At 39.4% G+C, this 26,244-nt stretch overlaps 1 protein-coding gene across 3 annotated transcripts in view; it reads left to right on the forward strand.

Moving 5' to 3' along the window:
• Nucleotides 1-6,788: 6,788 nt before the first annotated feature.
• The window catches only part of LOC133609565 (dnaJ homolog subfamily C member 13-like), a 33,949-nt gene continuing 14,493 nt past the window's right edge, over nt 6,789-26,244 (forward strand). For 2 of the 3 annotated variants that reach the window (XM_061965261.1, XM_061965259.1), the window contains exons 1-23: nt 6,789-6,928; nt 8,695-8,775; nt 15,327-15,402; nt 15,493-15,642; nt 17,329-17,370; nt 18,505-18,705; nt 18,784-18,990; nt 19,066-19,161; nt 19,269-19,360; nt 20,881-21,047; nt 21,242-21,321; nt 21,397-21,566; nt 21,651-21,683; nt 22,184-22,283; nt 22,363-22,470; nt 22,558-22,713; nt 23,755-23,811; nt 23,885-24,006; nt 24,106-24,181; nt 24,270-24,365; nt 24,447-24,587; nt 25,544-25,561; nt 26,111-26,193. In XM_061965261.1, coding sequence (XP_061821245.1) covers nt 8,708-8,775; nt 15,327-15,402; nt 15,493-15,642; nt 17,329-17,370; nt 18,505-18,705; nt 18,784-18,990; nt 19,066-19,161; nt 19,269-19,360; nt 20,881-21,047; nt 21,242-21,321; nt 21,397-21,566; nt 21,651-21,683; nt 22,184-22,283; nt 22,363-22,470; nt 22,558-22,713; nt 23,755-23,811; nt 23,885-24,006; nt 24,106-24,181; nt 24,270-24,365; nt 24,447-24,587; nt 25,544-25,561; nt 26,111-26,193 — 2,339 coding nt within the window. In that variant the 5' untranslated portion in view covers nt 6,789-6,928; nt 8,695-8,707. The remainder of the gene's footprint in view (nt 6,929-8,694; nt 8,776-15,326; nt 15,403-15,492; nt 15,643-17,328; nt 17,371-18,504; nt 18,706-18,783; nt 18,991-19,065; nt 19,162-19,268; nt 19,361-20,880; nt 21,048-21,241; nt 21,322-21,396; nt 21,567-21,650; nt 21,684-22,183; nt 22,284-22,362; nt 22,471-22,557; nt 22,714-23,754; nt 23,812-23,884; nt 24,007-24,105; nt 24,182-24,269; nt 24,366-24,446; nt 24,588-25,543; nt 25,562-26,110; nt 26,194-26,244) is intronic. The other variant, XM_061965260.1, reaches the window with a different exon arrangement.

Genomic DNA, 26,244 nt, shown 5'->3' on the forward strand with positions numbered 1-26,244 from the left:
GCTGAATGATGAGCAGAGGCAGATTCTTCTTTAGCTCGCTTTCCGTTTTTATGTACTCACTGTCCAGGTGCCATTTGACGCCCGGTATCATGCTAATTAGCTGCCTGAAAGCGGGTGACTCCACTGTAGAAATAGTCTGCATGTCTTCTAGCACACACGCTGCAAAGACTCTATCAATGTTGTCCTGGCTAGCAGTGCCTCGTTAAAATCCAGCCGCTGTTGCTTAGGAGGTGAAGTGTGTCCCTCTTTACTAGCTTCGTCGAAGCATGTTGCTTTTGTAGCTGTTTCAGCGGATTTGAATTGCTGTTTTGGGCAGTAGATAGCATCTTTGATCCTAGACACAACTTACATTTAACTAAAATGTTATTTTCTTTGTGGTCGGCAAAAGAAAAGTAGTGAGAATATCTCCATGTTAAGAAACTCTGCTTCTGGCTTCGCCATGATGTCTTGTTAGTAAACACAGACACGCCCCCTCCCACACACACACATACACACACACAGAGCGCGCCTCTTCTCCCGCGCCTCTTCTGCAGCGCTCCAATAAAACACACTCAGATCTTTTCAGTTTCTAGACGATACTACATAAAAAATAACGTAAAATAATGCAGTAACGCATCATGTAGTAACGGTAACTGAGTTATTGAATATAAAAAATAACACGTTAGATTACTATTTACCGCCGAAAGTAACAGCGTTACAGTAACGCGTTACTTTGTAACGCATTAGTCCCAACACTGTTGATGACTGAAGTGTTGATAGCAACCCAACCTACCCCCCCCCCCCCCCCCCTCCACATCCCACCCCCCGGATTGTAAATAATGTAAATAATTCAATGTATATACTCTGATGATTAACTTGTGTGATGACTGTATTATGCTGATAGTATATATTTGTACCATGAATTGATTAATGTGGCCCTGACTTAAACAAGTTGAAAAACTTATTCGGGCATTACCATATAGTGCTCAATTGTACGGAATATGTACTCTACTGTGCAATCTACTACTAAAAGTTTCAATCAATCAATCAATCAATCAAACATATATATATTTTGCATTCTTTTTTTAGTTGTTTTATTGAGTTCACAACCCCCCGGCGCTGTTTTGTACTGTTTCTGTACATGTTTTGATTATTATTATTTCTTTGCTTGTATGTAAATGTTGCATATTATAAATAAAGGTTTATAAAAAATAAATAAATAAATACATTAATAACTAGTCAATAACATGATAACAACATGTAGAATTAAAAATAGAACCATACAATGAATAACAATTATTCAAACACTATAAAAATACCAGACAAAAATAAAGTTAGGGATACTATAAAAAAGAGGAAGATTAAATATTTTCTTTACAATTCCTGAAACGTTAATAGCTTTTATATTGTCAAAAGTGAAAACATGCTTTTGATGTGTTCTCTTTGACGATTTGTATTTATGGTTGTAATATTTTGCATCAGTAATGAATCTGTAATTTCTTTATAATTTCCCCAAAAAACTTATTTTTTTCTATGTTTTAATCATTGCCATTTTATTAAAAAGTGATTCATTTGTATACATTCAAGAAAAAAACAAATCATCTCATCTTGAAAACTGTATTACGTCAAAAACGCTGACGCTATGTTTTTATTTTTTTTCATTTAATGACTATAACTACTCAATAACATGATAACAACATGTACAATTCAAAATACAACCATACAATGAATAATAATGATTCAAAACACTATAAAAATACCAGACAAAAATAAAGTTAGGGATATTATATAAAAGAGGAAGATTAAATATTTTCGTTACAATTCCTGAACTGTTAATAGCTTTTATATTGTCAAAAGTGAAAACGTGCTTTTGAGGTGTTCTCTTTGACCATTTGTTATTGTGTTTGTAATATTTTGCATCGGTAATGAATCGGTAATTTCTTTATCATTTCCACCAAAAACTAATTTTACTACACTTTAATCATTGCTATTTTATTAAATAGTGATTCATTTGCATATGTTCAAGAAAAAAACTAATAATCTCATCTTGAAAACAAAGGTATTAAATAATACTTTGGCAATCATTTTGATTCCTTATAAATACTGCATTTCAATATATATTTTCAAACACAACATTTATTTCATATGTTGGACAATACGTGAAACATTATCTTAGCTTATAGCAGGGGTGTCAAACTCATTTTAGATTGGGGCCACTTGGAGAAAAATCTACTCCCAAGTGGACCAGACTGGTGACATCACGGCACGATAACTTAAAAATAAAGACAACTTCAAATTGTTTTCTTTTTTAAAAAATAGAACAAGCACATTCTGAAAATGTAAAAAAAAATTATTATTATTATTATTATTTTTTTATACAATTACATGTTGCGGTTAATAGTATCAGTATCAGTCAACACATTGGTGTTCATTTTCAATCTATCAAGATAAAAAAATAATATCAAAATCAAATTACAGGATGTTATTCATGTAGTTTGGTCATTTTCCTTGACTGGTGCACTAACAGCATGTGGTTTATTTTGCACATATGTAGCATCATCTACAAAGATACAAAGAATTGCTATTGTGACATCTAGTGGACACATTTACAACAGCAGTTTCTTTCATTCAAAACTTTCGGCTCATTTTTATACTTAGCAAACTCATTCCGCAGGCCGGACAAAACCTGTTCGCTGGCCTGTTTTGACCCGCGTGCCGTCAGTTGACACCCCTGGCTTATAGCTTTATCTAACAACACGTTTGTTTACAATACATGTTTCTAAATATTTTACATATACAGTTGAAACAAAAACTAATATACAGTATGACATAGGCTCATAGTGTGACATGCAACTTAAAATATTTCAAGCCTTCTTTTGATATCATTTTGATGAGTACTGTCATTATGAAAAGCTTGCATTGAAAGTCTCAGAAAATGTGGGCTTTTCAGAAACCGTAAGCAATGATTATCAAAATGTTAACAAATAAAGGCCTGACATGTCTCACTTTGCATGTGCAGTAATGAGTTTATATCACATATTAGTTTTATATTTGAAGTTGAATTGCTGACATGAATGATTTTTTGAACGATATCAAAAATGTTTTAGTTTCACCTGTATGTTAATATCAATTTATATATTTGTATTTCAATGTTATAATATATACAGTATGTGACATTGTTATATTCATCCATTAATCTATATTTTAATTTTTTTTGAAAAGTTAATTTATTTCAGAGGTTTGATGAAGGGCAGCACGGTGGCACAGGGGTTAGTGCTTGTGGGCTCGGGATCTTTCTGTGTGGCGTTTGCATGTTCTCCCCGTGACTGTGTGGGTTCCCTCTGGATTCCCTCCGGGTACTCCGGCTTCCTCCCACCTCCAAAAACATGCACCTGGGGATAGGTTGATTGGCAACACTAAATTGGCCCTAGTGTGTGAATGTGAGTGTGAATGTTGTCTGTCTATCTGTGTTGGCCCTGTGATGAAGTGGCGACTTGTCCAGGGTGTACCCCGCCTTCCGCTTGAATGCAGCTGAGATAGGCTCCAGCAACCCCGAAAGGGACAAAATGGATGGATGGATGGATGTTTGATGAAAAAACAGAAAGTCTTGAATTGAATAGCTTTGCTACATACAGGAAATAATAGTAAACATCCTGGATGATGCCAGTCACCCTTTGCATACCGTTATCAGTAGCCAGAGGAGCCTCTTCAGTGCTGGACTGCTTCATCCCAAGTGCAGGACTAATAGACTCAAAAACTCCTTTGTCCCACACGCCATTAGACTGTACAACTCTTCTCTGGGGGGAGGGGGTACTAGGATGACAGGGGATGCAAAACAATAATAGTGCAATACTTTTTCATAACATGGTCACTACTGCCTAGTTTCTCTTGTTATATTCTTATTTTACTGTTATATTTGTATTCTTATAGTTGCTTTTTATTTTTATTCTTATTGTAATATTTTCTATTTTGTTTCCATTTATACCCCCATTATTTACTTTTTACTTTTTAAATTATCTATCTAATCTAAATCTAAATCTATCTATCTATCTACAGAAAAAAATATTCAAAGAATGTATTTTGTGATTTATTGAGAGTTTTGATGACTATAGCTTAAAGCTAAACTGCGGCGACAAATGGCCCTCGGCCTCTGTTTGGACATCACCGTTGTAACGTCTGGAAAGACGATACATGGGCTTTAGGAGTCAAGGGTCAAAGATTAAAGTGTAAAATTCATGAAGTGGACAACTTGGTGTTTTTATTTTAGATAAATCTAAATATTAAACATTACATACCAGCGTTGCGTCAATGTACGCTGTGCATTAAAAGCTCTGAGAAATGTAACATAAAAAGAGAGTTTGTCCAATTAAACATACAATAAGCCAATGTTTCCATAAGCCCATTCTCATGCAAGCGAATATATGAATGACATTCATTCACATCCTGAGGCTTTTGGACACAGGTCCTTTGTCACTCCTATGATAATAGTGTGATCTTAGGACAAGAAGGAACATCTCCCTTCTAAAGCTTTATTGAATTAGACTAACGGGCAGCGCATGGTTGCTCACCAAATCAGATGCTTAATAACGTGACCACTCTGTGCCGCTGGAGTTGAGTGTGCAACATCAGTCCAGCACAGAGGCCAAGATGTTTTCCCTTCACCTCCAATCAAGGTTAGTCATCTCATCTTTAGGTGTAGAGAACCAATGTGTTGAATGGCTTTGTCATCATGCTGCACCTCAACCTTCTCTTTGCAGGCAGGTGGCTGGTATTTAATTGATGATTTATAGTTAACACACTCTTGTCTTGAGAGAACAAAGTACAGTATGGATATGCCAGATGCCCATAATATGGCTGTACAAAGCAACATGATATGGTATTTGTTATCACTGATGTATATTCAAGGCTGTTAGGTGGCGACTTGTCCAGCGTGTACCCCTCCTTCCGCCCGAATGCAGCTGAGATAGGCTCCAGCGCTCCCCCGCGACCCCGAAAGGGACAAGCGGTAGAAAATGGATGGATGGATAGTTGTAGTTACACACTAGACTGACCACATGTCCTCTTTTGCGGGGCTGTCCGGGCGGAGTTTCTTAAATGCCTCAAATTTTGAGTTAGGGTTGCGTGTATTTTCAATGTACGTTCAGGGTTGAGAAGGGGTTAAAAACAAAACAAATTGTGAAGGTGTGCGCACGCAGCAGCATTCGTGAGGGAGGGGCAGAGACAGAGAGAGCGAGAAAGTTATGATAAACGCGCATGCGTTGCCAGGCTCTGCTTTTTATCAATAGATTTATCAGATTACATTTTTTATTATCTATAGCAGGGGTGTCAAAAGTGTGCCCAAGTGTTTCAAAGGCCCACGGCACATTCTAAAAATACTAGTAAAATAAACAAAAATATAACAAAAGTGAAATAAAAAAGCTTAAAGGTGAAATGTAATTTAGAAATAGTTGCAATGTTGACTAATAAAACAAAGCTGTTTTTTTCTTACAAACTGTCATTGCTCAAAACATAATATTGAATCAAAATCAATGTTATTATGAATTATTGACCTGTCCAAGGTTTCGATTACTTCACATCAAATATTCCACTTTGAAAAATATTTTTGGTGGAAGATTTTGCATATTTTGTGTGTTTGCCATTAAAAACATAGTTTTGTGTAATAAAAAAGGGCGGAAAACAAACAAACAAAAAAACAACATAAAAAAACTACAACATTTTGAAATGAGGAATAGATTTGAAGTTGATGTAGACTCCAGAGATTTAAGCGTTAAATATAAAATGTATGTAGGCCTATGCCCTGGCACACCATTATCATCATTTCATGACCGTAGCAAAACACTTTTTACACTTTTATACTGAAATAAATACACCTACAACTTATTAAATAAAAACATAGAAAAAACTACCAGCAGTGGTAAAGTTCAGATCCATGAAGGAAAGAAGAAAGTGAATGAATGTTTATAACTGAATACATTTACATATGTATACACATTTGTTTTATTTTTATTTTTTTTATTTTTTAATGAATTAAGTAACGTTTATGACAACCTTTTTCCAAAACACAATATAGAATGTGAGATATAACAGGACAATGCATATGTTTATAATTTTTTTTCAAAACGCTTACAAAAAAGTGGGACCCCAAAAATTTACTGTGGGACCCCATTTTGAAAATTCCTAGCGCCAACACTGCTGTCAACAGAGGAGAAAGAATGCTTTATTTAAATAAGTATATTATTTATAAAGCAAGTTCGAGTATCATTGGCAAATTTTCACCTAGTCCCGGCCTTGGCGTGCTGCCCTCCTTGGCACGCATACATGTGTCCTCTTTTTGGGATTTCAGAATATGGTCAGCCTATTACACACTGACTTTTTGCAGCTTGTGTGAACGTCTGTCTTCCTGTTTTAATCTTTGATACTTTAGAATGACTTTTATTGTGTGTCGCTAGAGGGCACACAAGTCCTTCATGAGTTTAAGGTATCTTTTTTCTGCTTTTTTTATGTAAAACATCGAAAATTGTCAATGAAATGAATGACTCAATAGAGAGTTAATATGTTCTGAGTATGTTCTGAGTATGCAAGAAACTGAAAAGGGTAGCTTTGACTTCATTAAACTTAAACTGTTCTGTGATCTGTTTTGACTGTATATGACAATTCAAAAAGAGCCCGAAACGTACTTGGCGCTTATCTAGGACCGGTTATCGCTACCCTCCGAGTTCTGACAGACCAATCAGCTGACCGCCGCATGACAGGGCAGACCTCGCGCATGCGCAATTGCCCACTTGTGCTATTTGGAATATGGCAGCGTCCTGAGCGCAGTTGTGGGGGGGATACGGCGTAACTGAGCACCGTCGGCTCTGGAGCGGCTACGCCAAGCAACGACAGGGCACCGAGGAGGGCGGGGGGCCGAGGGAAGGCTGTAATTTATATCCGCTCGTGATTTCTGCAGGTAACCCGTCTTTTTTGCCTTTGAAAGCCATCTTCTCGCATGTTTGCCTGATTGAAGGCTGCTGCTAACGCGGCTAGCTATCTGCTATGCAGAACCACATTGATGCGCTACGTTAGCCGCTAATCTTCTGGCTAGCGTAACACGCTAGCTCCAGCTCCAGTCTTCTCGTCGTAATATATGAAATAATAACCATCCATTCAAGTTGTCTTGTTTCAATAAAACTGCAGTGATGGCGATGTGGAGCCTTTAATTGTCATTAGCCTGGTAATCAACCGTGCAGGCCCCTCAGTGGAGTCTTGTTAAAAAGTGCTGATAAGCCAGGTAACGCTTGTCATACATTATTTTTATTCAACGCAATCTGGGGATTGTGCAATTCCACTCCAACAAACTGCCTGGCACTTTCTCCAGACCTTCGTTAAATTGACAAACGTTTCATACATTACCAGAGTTCGTAATAGCTTCCTGTGAACTCTATTTCCATTAATTATGTTTGTTGTTGTTGTTGAATGAAGACAATCATACGCTCCTCTTCATGTCACATGACAGTTTGAACCTTGCACCCTGCCTTATGTTAATGCTATTTCCACGGGCGAGCCATTCATTGAATATAATGGAGAACATATACACAATGGACCAACATTTGGATTTGAAATGGCCTGTTCACATTGTGGTGTTTGTGTTAGTACCATGTTATGAAACACGAAGGAGAATATTTCCATGACTTCAACAATTAATAAAATAACTTGGGAAGTTGTTCGTCCTGTCGGGATCGTTGAGTCATTTTTAAATATTGTGTACTTTTTGTCTGGGCATTGCTTCTTCTTCTAATCCCTGTCAAGGATAGTCTATTACTATCTCGTTATTGATCTGCATCCAGACAGGAAGCGCAGGGGTTTGTCACATGACTCAATCCTGGAATCTGCCATGGCCTCTTCCTTTTACACGTCAGAATAGAACAGTGCCAATGTTCAAAAGGATGTATTTTATCATGCATTGCATCACTTCCTTGCATTGGATTAAAAGTGCCATCTGTGATTGTTAAAGACAATGCAAGACTAGGCTCTAAGGCTCTTAGCACATGTATTGTGTTGCAACCTTAATAATTTGCTTTAACTGGTGCTTATGTACTTGACATTGACTGTGTGTTTTCAGGCATTCCATGATTTGGCCTTTTTTTCGAATTGCAGAGGAAAGAAAGCCAGAGTCAGAGTTTTTCCAGAGTGCTGACACAAACTGTTACCCCCCACCCTCACTCCTATCCCAGTGCAGCCGTCTCGCAGTCAGGAAAGAAATGCAGTTATTACCCCCTTACAGCGCCTTTACAGTCCTTTAATGATTTTTTTCCATGACATCATTATCAGCTCATTCTTTTGTCTTTTCCAGTCCGTAGCAGCTCAAAATGTGGCTTTAAACTGCACCACAAATTTCAGCTTTGCAGATGCCATCTACAAGGAAGAGATGAACCCTGACTGTGAACATCCATTCTGATTGTCTCGACTGATTTAGAACCATGTCTATAAACAAACTACTTATATGATCAGACAAGAGAATAATGTTGGATATTAGTTCTGTTGGCTAAGGGGAGTCTTTGCCATTGTGCTGTAGTATGTTGAACGACTCTGCGAAGTGTGTGCGGCGGCGGGCTGCCAACCGTGTAACCATTGTGGAAGACTTTAGACTTTCCTTCTCGGTTCTGTTGATGTTATAAAACAAAAAATGGAATATTTCTTGTCTAATTTCAACTTTCCAACTTCTGTGCTGCTCAGGTCTTGTGAAAAGATGAACATCCTGAAAGACAATCAAGACCTGGCCTGCTTCTACACCACCAAGCACTCTTGGAGGGGAAAGTAAGACCGACTGCTTTTTTTCGCCTTCATACCGTATGGATTTTAGGGTTTGTGAGGCTCCGTCTCTGCTGTCTCATCTTTTTTGTCGGATAACAACAGCGACTAGTCTCTGTCATCCCGCTTCAGAAAAAACTGACTCAGTTCCTCCATTATATGGACTTCATTTTTGTGGAAGTGCTCTGTTATAAAAGGAACCTCATAGAACATTCACATACTCCTTTATTATTGCAGTACACGGTTGTTATTTACCTTCACCATGAAGCTTTGTATGAATCTGCGTGTGCTTATCTGAGAGGTAGTTTGTCTCTAATCTGTTTGTGGTGATGGTTTGCAAGTTGTTGGAGGGCTTTTTTTTAAATTTATTTATTTTTATTTATTTTTTAACCTTTTTAACCTCAGGACCAAACTTTTCCACTATAGAAGGGTCTGGGGTCCACTCAAATATTAACACTAAATTAGTAATCTTACTCTTGATTAATAATTATATCTACCCGACGTACAGTTTACAACTTTGTCAAATGATATGTAACCATGTGTTAATCACAAAGATTAATATAAAGGCTTAGGTCAGGCTGATTGCAAAAAAAAATACTAATCAAATATACTGCAAAAGAAGGAACTCCTAAAAACTGATGAAAGCTAAATTTACATACAATTATGTAATGTTAAAATAAATGAATTCTAATAAAATGTATAATAAATAATAATAATATATATTTCTTAAATAAACTGTCAATAAAATGTTAAAGTTCAAATTAAAAAAAAAAAAAAATTAAAATAAAGCTTCACAACTTAAGTCATAATTTTTAACAGCTTAAGAAACTTCTCAAGACTTAGCTTCAGACTTCTTCTGTTTGTTTGATATTGTCATTACTGCCATAAGTGGTGTGGAAGTGTATTACAACTGAGAACCATACCATACGGACTGCAACTGAGAAACAAATATTTTTGGTCGGCCCTTTAAAGGGTGCTTACAACCCAACAATGGGCCCCAGCCTTATGGTTACGAAACACTGATACAGAACACAAGGAAGTGTGTTATGTACATTAAAATCATCATAGAACCCCTTGAAAAATATCTTTGTGTTGTTAGAATTCCAGATTTGTTCGTTATTTTATGCCTTTTTGCTCTATCTGGCCATTTTTACTGTTTGTGCCACAAACCCATAAAAAAACAACAGCTTTGGTCACCACTAAAGTTTCCTATATATTCTCTACTTGTGCCGGTCGGCTTCCATCTCCCAGAATCATGTTCCACAAAACATCGACTATATATTTGTTATATTTTCCAAAGGACATTAATATTTTTGTTTTAAAATGAAAAGTTTGAGCAACAGGCTTCCATAGTTAGTCAGCACGCACACATAGTGGCGTTTGTGCTGCAGGACACTCATTGAGTTAAGTTAAGAGTAGTACAAAGATAGCGGCCAGTATTTGTTTCTACAGAGTGTGGTGAATATATGCCTGTAAGTAGAAATACACATACTATTTTATGTCAATTTTGTTCCGTTCGATAAACGTTGGTTGTACAAGTTTGCTCTGCGAGTTTCCTTTAGCCTGTCCATTGTCCATTAGGTTAGCACAGTGGTTCTTAACCTTGTTGGAGGTACCGAACCCCACCAGTTTCATATGCGCATTCACCGAACCCTTCTTTAGTGAACAATAAAAAGTTTTTTTTTTTTTTAATTCAAGAAAAAGTCATGTTTTTTTACTGGTGCACACAATGAACTGTGCATGAACATCACCTTGTTCAAAGAACAAAACCAACACATGCATGAACTCACAACAAATTACACATTACCATGAACTGATTAACGTGGACCCCGACTTAAACAAGTTGAAAAACTTATTCGGGTGTTACCATTTAGTGGTCAATTGTACGGAATATGTACTGTACTGTGTAAACTGTACTGTTTCATATACTGTATTCTCTTCCTTTGCAATCTGCTGGTAAAAGTTTCAATCGATCAATCAACCAAACTGCAAATCAGATGGAAAATTAGAGGGAACATTGTTTGGGGGTATCCATAATACGCCGATAGGGAGAAGTTTTTATTTACACGATAAGTCGGATGTGTTTTTATCTTCGTGGCGGAGGCTCCGCCGAACCCCTGAGGCCGACTCACCGAACCCTTAGGGTTCGATCGAACCCAGGTTAAGAACCACTGGGTTAGCAGCATTAGTGTCAACCTTCGTTCTATATGATTGTATTGCTTTTTTTCAGTTTATAACAAACGGTATTGAACCGTATGACTCCGACCTGTATGTGCACGTTATATGCAGAGTATATTAATGTTCTGTCCTTTCTGTGCTTAGTTTTACAGTAACTGCATTGTGGAGACTATCAATGTTTATCAAGTTATTATTTTTTATCTCTAATGTAAAAGACTGTTTACGTATTTGGCAATTAAATTTCAATATTCAGGGAGGGCAGACTAATAATATGTAAATAAACCAGGTGTACAAAGTGCAGCCTGTGCTACACCTGTACAATAGTAATAAAAGTAGCAGCAACAATTGAAAAATAGAGAAAAAAAAGCTACAATATAAAAAAATATATATGTTAATACTAATGACTAATAACACCGATCAAAAAGAAAAGTTTAGTATAACATTAATTTAGCATCTTTAAAGAAAATATGTGCATCATCGCTGATTATGCAAATTATGATGTCATATTGACGCAGCCCTGGCCACATCAACATCACACCTAGCCACGCCCCCACCACTACTAATATTTTGGCAATCCGTGGGAAACACTGCACTGGTTTGCATATTTCACCAGGAAGCTGAAAGTGTTACCATCCGTCAAGAGTCCAGGCTCTGTTTTCTTAGGACTATCACTAGTCCTGACTCTTGCCAGTCTAAGGCTGGGTTGCACATTTGTAGAGTAGCTCTCCAAACTTCTGTACCTCCAAACCTTGTCTTTCACAGTGGTGGTAATGCACACTTCCCAGGCTTGTGGAGGTTCCCGACATGTCTGAATCTTTTCTCCAATGGCAAATACTCTGCTTTTTGTTTCCGCCTGTACAGTATTTGATTACGGAGTAAATGCATAACGCAAGACACACTTGCTGTCTTTAACTTTTAACGAGTGTGTAGTTGTTCACTACAATATTACCCTTTTAATAACTAAAGGGGTCGGAGTACCTGCTTGATATAATGACAAAATTGGTACAACTAATCCCTTCTGCTACCTTATCTTATTCTCTGGCAGACTAGGTGCGTATGACCTGTGTGCAGAAGTGGGGTTCCCATGCAAATTGCCACCTAACAATAGCGTCAAATCTATTTGTGGGCCACCACAAACAAATGAAAGTATAGAAAAGACTGCTACGTTCCTGTGTACAGTTATATCATACAGTTCAGATTCTCTTTTTTTGCTTTAATATGACATGTGACACAGTGAAGCTTTATGGCGACCATCACCTTTTAGAGAACGGATGAGGTCTTGCTCGGACTGAGAGGCGGTGAGATCATATTACCAGTACTTGCTCTCTAAATGCCTTTGTCCCATTACAGTTGTAACATAAGCAAGGCTGCACAGCATTTAGCTGTCGTTAGACTCTCATTCATCCTGTTAACCCCTCCTGTGGTGGCTGATGTTCGCCGTATCAGGGATGCTGTGAGCATGCCAGAAGGTGACGGATAAAGTATTGTCTTTGTATTTCAAAGTTACTGAATGTTTATGCTGTGACCATAATAGAGAATGAATGGCTTGGCCATTTTGAGCTGTTTTTAGCTTTAGGTTTTGCTTCACCTTGTTTAAAACTCAATGAAGGAGCAGAAGTATTTTTCTGCACAGGAAGTTGCCCAACTTGTTGTATTATGAAACATCAGAAGTGGAAGGGAAAGTTTTGACCAAATCGACCCTCACACAACTCTCTTGTCTTACAACAGGATACCTCGGCCCTGTGAGGCCCTTTATTATGAAATACTATAGGCTGGGGAAACATTTAATGCATCTTTACGTGTACATTTATTTACCTTATGGGCAGTTGGCATTGTGCATTATCCGCATAGAATCAATGGGTGCACCAGATTTAGGTAATTATCATTTTTGGTCTTTAACATTTTCCAGGCAAGGCACCCCTACCTAAACTGATCCAGAGAAGGACAGGGACAACCAACTAAAATGTGATTGTGTTTTGAATTAAACTGGTCCTAAAGATACATTTTTATTGCACAATAATGTACTAAAATATTCAAATAATACAGTATAAAGCCGCTAATTCCTGGCTGGCAACTGGCGTCTTAATCATTAGTTGGCAACTGGCACGCTAATTGCTAGATAATAACTAGCATGCTAATTGCTACCTGGCAACTAGCGCACTAGTCGCGAGTTGCCAACCGCTGCGCTAATTGCTAGCTGATGACTGACGTCCTAATTGTTTGTTGCAATTAGAGCACTAATCTTAAATGCTAACGTGAATACTATACCAATAATATAAATGTTCATGTTTTTACAGTGAATTGGGCGGCCATGCCACTGTCAGTTCTAAACTACACTACAATGTAATGGATCATTGTTAACGTATATTTAAAGACATTAAAATCTGTTGAAATATAGCAGGGGTAATATTTAAAAAAAAGTCAAATCAACCAAAAATTTGACGACCCCGCTGCAGAACCTCTGTGGACCCACTTGGAGGTCTGTTAAAGACCTCTGCTGTAGTCCATTTCACCTGGTTAGCTTAAAGGCCTACTGAAATGCGATTTTCTTATTTAAACGGGGATAGCAGGTCCATTCAATGTGTCATACTTGATCATTTCGCGCTATTGCCATATTTTTGCTGAAAGGATTTAGTAGAGAACATCGACGATAAAGTTCGCAACTTTTGGTCGCTGATAAAAAAGCCTTGCCTGTACCGGAAGTAGCAGACAATATGCGCGTGACGTCACCGGTTGTGGAGCTCCTCACATCTGCACATTGTTTACAATCATGGCCACCAGCAGCGAGAGCGATTCGGACCGAGAAAGCGACAATTTCCCCATTAATTTGAGCGAGGATGAAAGATTTGTGGATTAGGAAAGTGAGAGTGAAGGACTAGAGGGCAGTGGGAGCAATTCAGATAGGGAAGATGCTGTGAGAGGCGGGTGGGACCTGATATTCAGCTGGGAATGACTAAAACAGTAAATAAACACAAGACATATATATACTCTATTAGCCACAACACAACCAGGCTTATATTTAATATGCCACAAATGAATCCCGCTTAACAAACACATCCCCCCTCCCATCCATATAACCCGCCAATACAACTCAAACACCTGCACAACACACTCAATCACACAGCCCAAAGTACCGTTCACCTCCCCAAAGTTCATACAGCACATATATTTCCCCAAAGTCCCCAAAGTTACGTACGTGACATGCACATAGCGGCACGCACGTACGGGCAAGCGATCAAATGTTTGGAAGCCGCAGCTACGTACTCGCGGTTCCGCGTCTGCGTATCCAACTCAAAGTCCTCCTGGTAAGAGTCTCTGTTGTCCCAGTTCTCCACAGGCCAATGGTAAAGCTTGACTGTCATCTTTCGGGAATGTAAACAATGAAACGCCGGCTGTGTTTGTGTTGCTGCAGCCGCCCTCAATACACCGCTTCTCACCTACAGCTTTCTTCTTTGCTGTCTCCATTGTTCATTGAACAAATTGCAAAAGATTCTTTAACACAGATGTCCAAAATATTGTGGAATTTTGCTATGAAAACAGACGACTTAATAGCTGGCCACCAAGCTGTCCCAAAATGTCCTCTACAATCCGTGACGTCACGCGTAGGCGTCATCATACCGAAACGTTTTCAGCAGGATATTTCGACGCAAAATTTAAAATTGCACTTTAGGAAGCTAACCCGGCCGTATTGGCATGTGTTCCAATGTTAAGATTTCACCATTGATATATAAACTATCAGACTGTGTGGTCGGTAGTAGTGGGTTTCAGTAGGCCTTTAAGTTTCCGAACACGTTGTCATCTGCACCTGCTTTTAAACATACCCTCTGCTTGCATATTAACCCCTCTTTACATCCATTTAGTTTTAAAAAATGACCTCACCCATATTATTGTTGTTGGATAGGATTGTTTTAGCAAGGGAGAGGGTCAAAAAGGAGAGACTCTAAAGAGGCATTCAAATGGAGCGACATTAACTGTGAGAAGGGGAGAGGGACATGACTCTGGATTGTGCTTTGTCTGCATGCTCTACTCGGGGCCGCTGCGTGTCCTGTCTGTTGGCGTTAAGTCGAGAGCTTGCCTGAATGGATGCTTCACCAGACCTCTTCAAAGTTGTGCAGGCCTGATGAGGATGTGCACGAGAGACACAGAAAGAGAAGCCCAGTCAGCATTTTGAGCTAGCAGGTTGCTTGTGAAAGAGCAAGCTGTGCACACTTCAAACATGCTTGTAACCGTGTTGATGCCACATACACAAACGCCACAGTGACACTGTCTTTTTGTCCAAAGTCTTCACTGACTGCAAACTGATTGACATTTTTTTCCCCAATTGCATGTTTCCAATGTTGCGTTACTTAAAGGACAGCACATCTTTCTGTGTGTTCTAGGTACAAGCGTGTCTTCTCTGTGGGAACCCACTGCATCACTACATACAACCCTACCACGCTAGAAGTAACAAATCAGGTAAATGATGGTTATTCAGTTAACATGGAGCGTGCCTTGCCTTTGGCTAATGAATTTGATTTTGTTTTGTGTCACGTGCCGCATCGCTAGTGGCCTTATGGAGACATCTGTGGAATCGGCCCGGTTGGAAAAGGCCAGGGAACAGAGTTTAATCTCACATTCCGAAAAGGCACCGGCAAGAAGTCGGAGACGCTCAAGTTCTCCACAGAGCATCGGACAGAGCTGCTCACGGAAGCGCTGGTGAGGACATGAATGCCTTTCAAATTAAACACTAAAGGAAATATTATTGAAGCTAAATGATTTGCAAATGTGTGTCTGTAACCCAATTTACGTGTCTGTGTACTAATGTATGTGTCTGTATCTCAATGTGTGTGTGTGTGTGTGTGGCGTTCACGCGCATGCGTGCATAATCAGAATCACGTGTGCATTTTTTAAGTTGTCTATCCGTTTTCTGGTTTGTCTGTGGGTAAAATAAAATGTGTCCATATTTCCTGGATTTAATGTGACTTTTTGCTACGTTTTTGCCGTGAAAGAGTTTTGTGTGCGCAATCATATTTCTGTGTGCGTATTCAGATGTGTGTATTTCTAATGCAATCTGTGTCTCAGAGTTGTATGTGCGTAAAGAGATGTGTGTGTCTGTAATCAGATTTGTGTGAAGCAGGAACCCTGATTGGCTGTCTTTTTACATGTGACTTTTGGGACACTTCTGTCGTGTAAGAATTGTCTGTCCGTAACTTCACCTTGCCTTTCCCTATACTCACCACTTGTCAGCGCCTTGCACCCACCAACTCACACTCGTGTTGGTGTTGAAGCCAGGAACAATGGGCTTTCCATCACTTTATTCAATAAAAGTTAATGTTAAACAGTATCTTAGTTGTCAAAAGTATTTGGTACGCAAATAAGTTATCAGTAATGTCATGACATATAGCGGCCGAAACGATCAAATTTCCTCCGTCGGGGGCGGGGCTCCTTTAGAGATAGGGTGACTATGTGTGAGATGCTCAGTCATTCGGGAGGAGTTAAAGCCGCTGCATCTCCGCATTGAGAGAAGCCACTTGTTTTGGGCATATGGACCCCTGGGTGCCCCCTTGGGGAGGTGTTTTGGGCACGTCCTATCAGTAGGAAGCCACGGGGAAGACCGTGGGTCTCATATGTAGTCACCATATCCCTAAGTGAGCCCCGCCCCCGAGGGAGAAAATGTGATAATTTTGGCTGCTACATGTCATAAAATTACTTATAACTTATTTGACTACAAAATACTTCTGACAACTACTGGTAAAACAGGAACTTTTGTTTACATGAAGTGTTGGAAAGTCCATTGTTCTTTGCTTCAACACGAGCGTGAGTGGGTGCAAGGCGATAAACTAGTGGTGAGTATAGGGAAAGGCAAGGTGAAGTTACAGACAGACAACTCTTTTTGAAAGTTTGGGTCGCCGCACAGACAGACAACTCTTAAACGGCAGAAGTGTCGCAAAAGTCACATGTAAAAAGACAGCCAGGCTAAAAAAATTTACGCGCATACAACTCTTAGACACAGACTGCATTACAAATACGATTACACACATCTGATTATGCACACACTAATATGATTACGCACGCACAACTCTTTCATGGCAGAAACACAGCAAAAAAATCACGTGTATAAAGACAGCCATTCGAGAAAATACGAAGAGACAGATTTTTTTAACCACAGACAAATCATAAATAAAGACAGACAACCTAAAAGGCGCACACGCGGCTCTGATTACACGCACACACATTAAGATACAGACACACACTAGTACACAGACACATGAATTGGATTACAGACGCACAGATTGAGATACGCATTTGCAAAAAAATGTTCTAAAATAATACTTCCATAAACACTTTACGTAAGCTTTGTCTGTGATCACCAGCTTCTCTAAGGGTTTCTTTCATTCGCAGAGATTTCGAACAGAGTTTTCAGAGGGAAAAATAACTGGCAGGGTAAGTACAAAGATATGTTGTTGTACAGTTATGGCGAATCAGGTAGTCAAATTGAATAACATACCAGGGCCATGCACTTTTTAAGAAAATACACATGACTCTTGAAAAAGCATACCTATTCATTTACCTTGTTTATTTCACATTATATGGTTTGGCTGCCCCCTTTTATAAATGGCCTTTTTTAGGGTGCGCGTCATGCTAATTAAGCAGGAGGCTGTGGAAGGGGTGGGAGCAAGCCGGCGTGGTGTACGATAGTGTTGTAATGCTGTAGCCTAATCCAGGCTTTATCTTTATAGATGACAAAAAAGATTAGTGTAATAGCTAATAATATATGTTATTAATATAGAAGTAATGTATTTTGACAGTATGTTGAGGGCCAATATAAAAATAGCTGTAAAGCCAGGCAATCCTTAAAGGGGACCTATTACGCGAAACCAACTTTTCTTACAGATTGGTACCTGTTTTTGTGTATTTGGGATCTGCCTAAGTCCCGAAAATTTGAAATCAAACCATGGAGGCATTGCAGAGATACTTATAAAACAAATCGTTGGGAATTTGCCCAATTTGTGGCGTTTTTTCAAGTTATGATGTCAGCGGATATCTCCATATATGGGTTGAACTTACCCAAAGTGCTTTGTGTGAGTCCGCCATTGTAGTCCGACGCTGTAGTCAATGAGCTCCTTCTTTTTCTCTTTTCTCTTGTTGTAGGGCAGACTGGCTCGTACATGCACATGCATCCTCCGCTGTTGCTGTTTCTAATACATAGTAGGGTATATTTCGAACTTGTATCTGTCAGTAGAATAGCTATCGAAGCGCTAAAACTACAACATTGCTGACGGGGAGAAGACGCAGTCAAAGTGGAGGCACGTAAATAAGACCGCCCACTAAACGGTGCATCCTGAAAATACGGTCAGAATCTGTTAAACATAATCTATGCACAATTTTTACTAAATAACCACCATTACATGTTATGTTAACCACAAGGAAGTGTTTTACATGTAGAAACAAATCATAAAATTACCCCTCTAGCGTGTCTACTGGTTCGCACCTTAGTTTGGAATTGCAACAAAATGTATTGGTGTTTTCCTTAGCCCATGCTCAAAACTCTTGCCGTACGCCTTATCTCTTCCCCAGCGTTACAACTGCTACAAGCATCATTGGAGTGACACGCGGAAGCCTGTGAATTTGGAAGTGACGCCGGGTGGGATTGACCAAATCGACCCTCACACCAACCGGGTGCTGTGTTCCTATGACTACCGCAATGTGGAGGGCTTTGTGGAAACCTCCGACTACCAGGGAGGATTCTGCATTCTTTACGGCGGCTTCAGCAGGCTGGTGTGTGCTTGGAGTCATCGGAACGCTCATTTGTTTGCACAATAAATTCATGCAGATGTCTCGTTACCTCACTCGCAGCATCTGTTTGCCTCCGAGCATCGAGATGACATCATCCGCAGTGCCATAGAGCATGCTGGGAACTTCATCGGGATCACACTGCGGCTTAGGAAGGAGTCCCTGACCTTTGAGGGCTTCTTCACGGACAGGCTGGGGAAGTACAGCTCAGACGAGAGCATCACGTCGCTGGCCGAGTTTGTGGTGCAGAAAATAACCCCACGCCACCCGGTCAGGATGTTCTCACTTTCTCGGTTGGCAGGATGTCTTCAAATTGTCTGAAGTGGGGCCTTTGGTATCTTTCAGGAGCCCGTTAAGCGCATCTTGGCCTTGACTGAGACGTGTTTTGTGGAGAGAGATCCAGCGTCCTACAACATTGTCACCGTCAAACCATTTGAAGAGGTGAGGTTTTTGTTTGCATAATGTCAGTTTATTATGCATGAATGTTAAACGCTTGAATAAAAGGGCTTCAATCCGCACAATTCTCTTGCCTCCCTCATACCTCGCAGGTGTTTGCGCTCATCTGCGATGCGGATAACCCTCAGGTGTTTACAGTGGAATTCATCAGAGGCCAGATCAGAAAGTTCTCCTCCACAGAACGGTAAACACACTTTTTATGTATTTTTATTGATTGTGTAGTATAAGTGGAGATACATACTCAAACCTCAAACCCAAGCGGTCACTATTGCTGTATTTAATTTGCCACACTTACACTTAGCATTTTGAGTGCATTTGTATTAGGGATGTCCAAAGTGATGGTCTAGGGCCAAAATGGCCCATAGCTAATTTTTGAACGGCCCACGACACAATCCTTAGCATTCTAATATTAGCATGCTAGATTTTTTGATAATTTGGCCGGAATACACTTGAGCATCAAATATTTTGTTACTTGATGAAAGATACCTGTTAGCATGTTAACATTAATATGGTAGCTTTTTTTTTAGCTAAGTTTATAGGTATATACCTCAGTCGTATGTTGGTTCTAGGTGCATGCTAATGTTAGCATGCTAACATTTAAAAAAAAATGTTTTCATGTACACACCTCAGAGTAATATATTTTGGTATTTAATGCATGCTACCATTAGTATGCTAGCTTTTTTAGTTAATTTAGCAGGTATACACCTCTGTGTCATATATTTTGGTATTTATCTAATTCTAACTGTAAGCGTGCTATGCTAGCATTTCAATTTGGCTGTGGATGTTCAGCATTCACACAAAATGTCTACCCCAATTGGCATTGTCCAATTCTTTGAAAAATATCTACATATTGTACTGCTTTTGAAGGTGAAAACTACTAAAATGTCCCCCGCATTCTTTGATTTGTCAGTCTGTGGCCCTCAGTGGAAAAAGTTTGGGCACCCTTGATTTTTACACTTTCAGTACACGGATGTTGCTCTTAACACGAACGCCAAATGGTGAATGTGTCACAATGGATGCTAACTACTAAAGGTGGGAATCTATGGGAACCTCACGATTCGATTGTGATTACGATTCAGGAGCTACGATTCGATTAAAAACTGATTATTAATGCATCTTTAATTTATGTAAATTGATGTAGTTTCACATTTCTTTTTGTTACACTAAATAAGCGATTATCACTTGCAACTTAAAAAAACAATTCACTTGGAATAAGAAACAGTTAGGTGAATTCCCACATTTATTGAATTACCGTAATGGAAATATGTGCAAAAGTGACTAAAAACAAAGAAGCTGGTTGGATCTCTGTAAGGTGTCTCGCTGCATTCAGCCACATTTTAGAACTGTCTGCATTACTTTATTTACAATAAATAAATCGATTACTGACGTTTACTAATCGATTTTATAATTGTCCATGTCTGACCTGCGATGCATCTAAAAATCTATTATTTTCCCCAACCTCTACTAGCTACTTTCAGTCATCGCCGTTTTGGTGACATTTACAATGCAATTTAATTGTAAATTGCAATTTACATTTAAAAAAGAAAGCAGATTAATATGATCATTGTCTTTTTCGGTAAGTGTGCAATAACCATAATCTATTTAGGACAGCCCATTGAGAATTTGTGTCCTCATCAACTGAGTATGCAGTCTACATAGTATACTTATTGAAGTATTCCATTCTCTATATGTGCACTCCTGCAGGGACTCTTTGCTGGCCAGCCTGCTCGATGGCGTCCGTGCGTCGGGCAACAGGGATGTGTGCGTCAAGATGGCCCCTACTCGGCGGGGCCAACGTTGGGGACTCTTGAGCATGCCCGTTGACGAAGAGGTGGAGAGCCTGCATCTCAAATTCCTGGCAGCACCTCCCAGTGAGTCTCATCAGATTAATTAGGAGTGCGAGGGATGATGCAATGATAAATGAAGGTGGAGTTGTGACCTGATTTCTGCCTCTGGTGACTCGAGTTTGATGTTGGCTTTCGATTGAAGCTGCTCAGAAAGACTTTGTAATACAATATTGCATTTAAGCGGACCGACTGACTAATTACTTACTTATTTTCTTCAGATGGAAACTTTGCCGATGCGGTATTCCGATTTAACGCCAACATATCCTACAGTGGAGTGCTACATGCAGTAACACAAGATGTGAGTGTGTAATGTCTGCCCATGTGATGTTCGTGCTTGTTAATGGTTGATGTTAATTTTTCTCTTTATGTTCAGGGTCTTTTCTCAGAGAACAAAGAGAAGCTCATCAACAACGCCATCCTGGCTCTTCTGACGCAGGAGGCAGAGTTGCCCTCGCTCAATGCTGAGCTGGAGAGTCACTTCCAGGCCATCCGGCGCCTGGTGGCTTCCAAAGCTGGCTTCCAGGCCTTCACACAGCTGCCTAAGTAAGGGTTGCGGCGGGCAGGCCCACCTTGTTGAGTGCGCTCTTTGTCGAGCTGCTGGTAACTGGCATGCTCTGTCATTCCAAGGTCTGGTCACGGGTCTGGACTCACAGACGGAACGTAAATATGAATCCATACATCTCAGTCTGCCCGGCATCCGTTTTGCTTTTGCCTGTTCTTTTCTCCTGAGCTCCTAATAGCTTGCTTTCACTCAATACAGTTTTTTTTTGCATCACTTTTCTGCAATTGAGGCATGCACATCAGAAGGAAGGTCCTGGTCGATTTGTCAACCTCAATTTGGCAACTTTTTTTTCCCTCTCTTTTAATTTTGTCTCTGTCTTTCTGGGTCACTGAGATGTATGACATGATGTGTATTGACTTATTCTTTTATTTTTGAAATGTACAGCTGCAGACAAGCCAGAACTGTTTAATCCTGAAAAAAATCGATTGAAGAGCGGCAAAAAAATGAGCAACATAAACAAAAGCGCATTGTAGCATTACACTTTTTGTTGTTGTTAGTAACTCACTATTACTCTAGTGATTATCTACATTGTGCTGGTTGCTGTTCTAAAACATTACAAAGACAATATTAACCTTAACTGCATATTGATGTGTTGCAGGTTCAGGGAAAAGTTAGGAGTAAAGACGGTCAAAGCTTTAAAGAGGAACAACAACGGTGTGACACACGCTGCTATCGACATGCTCTGCGCCCTGATGTGTGTAAGTACAACCAAATAATTATTTATACACTTAAACATCAGTCTCAAGTCTCTGAAGACCGCCTCCTTTCTCCATCAAGCCCATGCATGACGACTATGACCTAAGACAGGAGCAACTCAACAAAGCATCTCTACTGTCTTCTAAAAAGTTCCTGGAAAACCTTCTGGAAAAATTCATTACCAATGTTGTAAGTCTTTTTCTGCTGTGGCCAAGATGTTTTGTGTTGATTATTCAATTTAAAAAAACACATTTTTGTCTTTTTTTTGTTATCCAGGACCATGGAACAGGGGCTTTGGTCATCAGCTCCCTATTGGATTTTTTAACGTTTGCCCTGTGCGCCCCTTACAGTGAAACCACTGAGGGCCAACAGTTTGACATGCTGCTTGAGATGGTGGCCTCCAACGGACGCACGCTCTTTAAACTCTTCCAGGTATGGGATGTATTCTGCCAAATAGTTATTTTAAAAATATATACAGTGGGACCTAGATTTACGGACTTAATTGGTTCTTCGACAGGTTTTGGAAATCAAAAAGTTTGTAAATTGAAGCAAATTTCTCCATTAAAAAAACGATGTAAATATGAATAATAGTTGTCAGCCTCGACAAAAGTCCATATTTTAGTGCTATACAGTACTGTATATATAAAAAAAAAAACAAGGGGGTGATGGAGCAAGTTTCTCTTTTTTTATCAAGTCAAAACGACGACAACAAGCTGTTGCCCTCTGTATGTGCTGCTCTGCCAACACGTGCACACACAAACACACAAGTAACATTTGGTGCCCTCAAAATGATCAGAAGTCACAAAAGTCCTTAATTTTATCTATATTGCTACAATAAAACATTTTAAAAAGTAAAACACACTTACATTGGGAAAGGAGACATGGGGAAAACAGAGGAAGTGGAGGGTAGGGTACGTGAAGAGGCGCTCTTCTCCGCCGCTGTGAAATCGATCTAATACTTAATCATTTTTTTCTTAGAAAAATCCAGTCTCATCACAATTAAAAGTTGCTATGGTTACGAAGCCTGCTTCGATGATTCTTCCATACTTGTGAGCACCGTTAATGTATTCTTTGCCAATAGTCTTTTTTTTTTTTAACCACAGCAATTTTATTTCTTCCACGCTTGTCTGTTTTTTTAAGGGGACTCATTTGTGTTAGCAAAATGGACAAAACTCATCAAAAGCCGAAAAACACAGAAAAGGCAGGCTGAAGCGCTGAGAAGTGACTCAGAGGGCTTTGCCTCCCCAAAAATGTTGCGCTCTGCTTTTTGCCTGCAGGCGGGAAACAAAATAAATTAATAAATATAAATAAAATGAATGAATAAAAACCACATGGTTTACACATAGAGGCATATTTGGCGCATCCAAACAGTTTGTAAATCGAATAGTTTGCAAATAGAGGGCTTTGTAGGTCGAGATTCCACTGTATGTATAATACAAGTGCCCAAAATTAATTCTCTTTCCATGTCTTTAGCATCCCTCTATGGCGATTGTGAAAGGCGCTGGGCTGGTAATGAAAGCCATTATTGAGGTAAAGTGATATTTTTTTAGTTTTTAGTGCACTTCTTTTGTGTCATCACTTGCCAATACTGGTTTACATTCAGGAAGGGGACAAGGAAATCGCCACCAAAATGCAAGAGCTAGCTTTAAGTGAGGGGGCTCTTCCTCGGCATCTGCACACTTCCTTGTTTACCATCAGCATGGACCAGAGGATGCTCACCAACAGGTCTGATTGAAACATTACAATAATACAATTTACCAGAATTTATGCATGAGTGTGATGTTAGCAGTTTCAGTAAAGCAGCTCATTTATTGTACCAATTAGACAGTTGAGTCGTCATCTTGTTGGTCTGTGGACCGCAGAAAACACTGTCGCCATGAACCTCCTCAAAAGAATATTGGTAAGGCTTTCATTTGTCTGAAATGATCGGGTCATACTTATACCTCAGTATTTTAAGACAGCTAAACCACACCATGCTCACTTTTTAGCCAACGGGCCTGCTAGCTTACATGGACAGTCCTGATGCAGTGCCGGAGAAAGACGTGGATCGAATGCACGTCAGGGATAACGTGAAACTTGCTACGGTAACTTAACAAACACATACATATGACACAAGAAGCCTCTTCTGCTTGCCTCGTTTAATAGCATTTTTCCCACCTTCGTAGGACCAGCTCAACCGAAACAGGGTCCCTGACTGGCAGCGGATAGCCGGCAAAGCAGCCAAAGAGGTGGAGAAGTTTGCCAAGGAGAAGGCAGACATAGTTCTCATGCACTGGAGGGATAAGATGGGCATTGCACAAAAGGAGGTGTGCCTGTTTTGAGTTATTATTGCCAACTCAGGCCTCTTGAACAGTTGAGGCAATATCCAAACACTTGAAACACAGAAATAGTCCACAACCACACTCACACACACATACCAACACCATAAAACACATGCATTGGGAAAATGCTGTAATCAAATAAACACTGGCTGCAGGATAAGAACAAATGCAAAGAATAATGGTGCAAATGCCCAAAACATACCAAAACCCTGAAAAACCAATTGCCTGAGAGAAATGCTGTAGGTTCATGGAACAAAACGGAGGTTAGCCAGGCTACTACAGGTGCCAGACCTGAGGGATATTCATCTTAAAAACATAATATTGTACACATCCCTCAGAATTCCCTGGTGGCATGGCAAACTTCTGCTTTGTTCTGTAAAATTGCAGCATTTCTCTTATGCAGTTTTTTGGGGGTTGTGTGTGTTTTTGCCATCAGCAACATTTTTTTATTTTATTTTTTAAGCTGCAGCGTTTATGTCATTGCAGCATTCTAGATTTTCATCTTTTAACTGTTTCATGTGCTTCATTTTGGATCATTTCTGTGTTTAGAACGTTTAGATGTTGCTTCGTGTTTGCCCTTATTGGCCATTATATTTTTGCATATGTTGTAGCAGGGTTGTCCAAAGTGCAGCCCAGTGGCACTCATTTTTTACTGGACTTTTCACACTGTAAAAATAAATTAAATTCATACTAATTAGATGTATTATAGGATATTACACTAAGTTGGTTTGTCACCTATTACAAAATCTAGAATGTTTTGTTTAGACAATTTAGCATGTATTGATCTACAGTAGGTATCTTCAATGCACAAATTATAAGTGCACTCCCCAAGTTTACTGCAAGGAACAACAAGAAAAATAATCTGTGTGTGTTGTCTCTGCCCCGCCTCGCCCTTCCCCTTGTCCTGTCTTTTCTGTTTTGTCTGTTGTCAAACATTGTAGCAGGACAGAAATAACCTGGTGAGTAGGCCTAACCGACGGAATCCTTGCTGTTTGTCATGTTTCCTCTCATGCGTGCACTCTTTTCATCCAAGCGTTCGTTCTTCCATCCTCATTAAAAAGCATCTTTAACACTCAGAGTTCTCTAAAAATATACTGACTCAATGCTTTAAAATCTGTATAGTAACTGGAGGATAAAAAGAAAAAAGTAACAGGTTGCCGATAAATGTAGAGCATTTAAAATTGACTCAAGTAAATACTGTATATATCAGATATTGGTTTTCAATCTAGCTTTATTGCGTTGATGTATTTGGGCCTCAGAGACATTTGAAGTTGGTGTTTCCTAACTTTTTCTTATATGTGCACATTGGTGACATTGTTTTGGTACTACTTGCCCTCTTTATATGCTTTTTGTTTTTGTCATTTTGCATTGCACTCTGGTGTCGCCATCTTAAAATGTCTGTCTTCTTTTTATAAGTTGTCCATCTCCTCTCCGTTTTATCAGCTGTTTTGGACACATTTGAGATATTTTGCAGTGCGACAGAAGCAAAGTATTGGTTGTTGTTGCAGAATCCCAATCAAAAGCCAGTCATCCTGAGAAAAAGACGACAGCGGATCAAGATCGAAGCCAACTGGGAGCTTTTTTACTACAGGTACGAACAGTCTCTTTTTTGACTTTTTGAAGATGCATATTGTGAAAATAT

The sequence above is a fragment of the Nerophis lumbriciformis genome, linkage group LG07, assembly GCF_033978685.3.
Source record: "Nerophis lumbriciformis linkage group LG07, RoL_Nlum_v2.1, whole genome shotgun sequence".
NCBI classification, from domain to species: Eukaryota; Metazoa; Chordata; class Actinopteri; order Syngnathiformes; family Syngnathidae; genus Nerophis; species Nerophis lumbriciformis.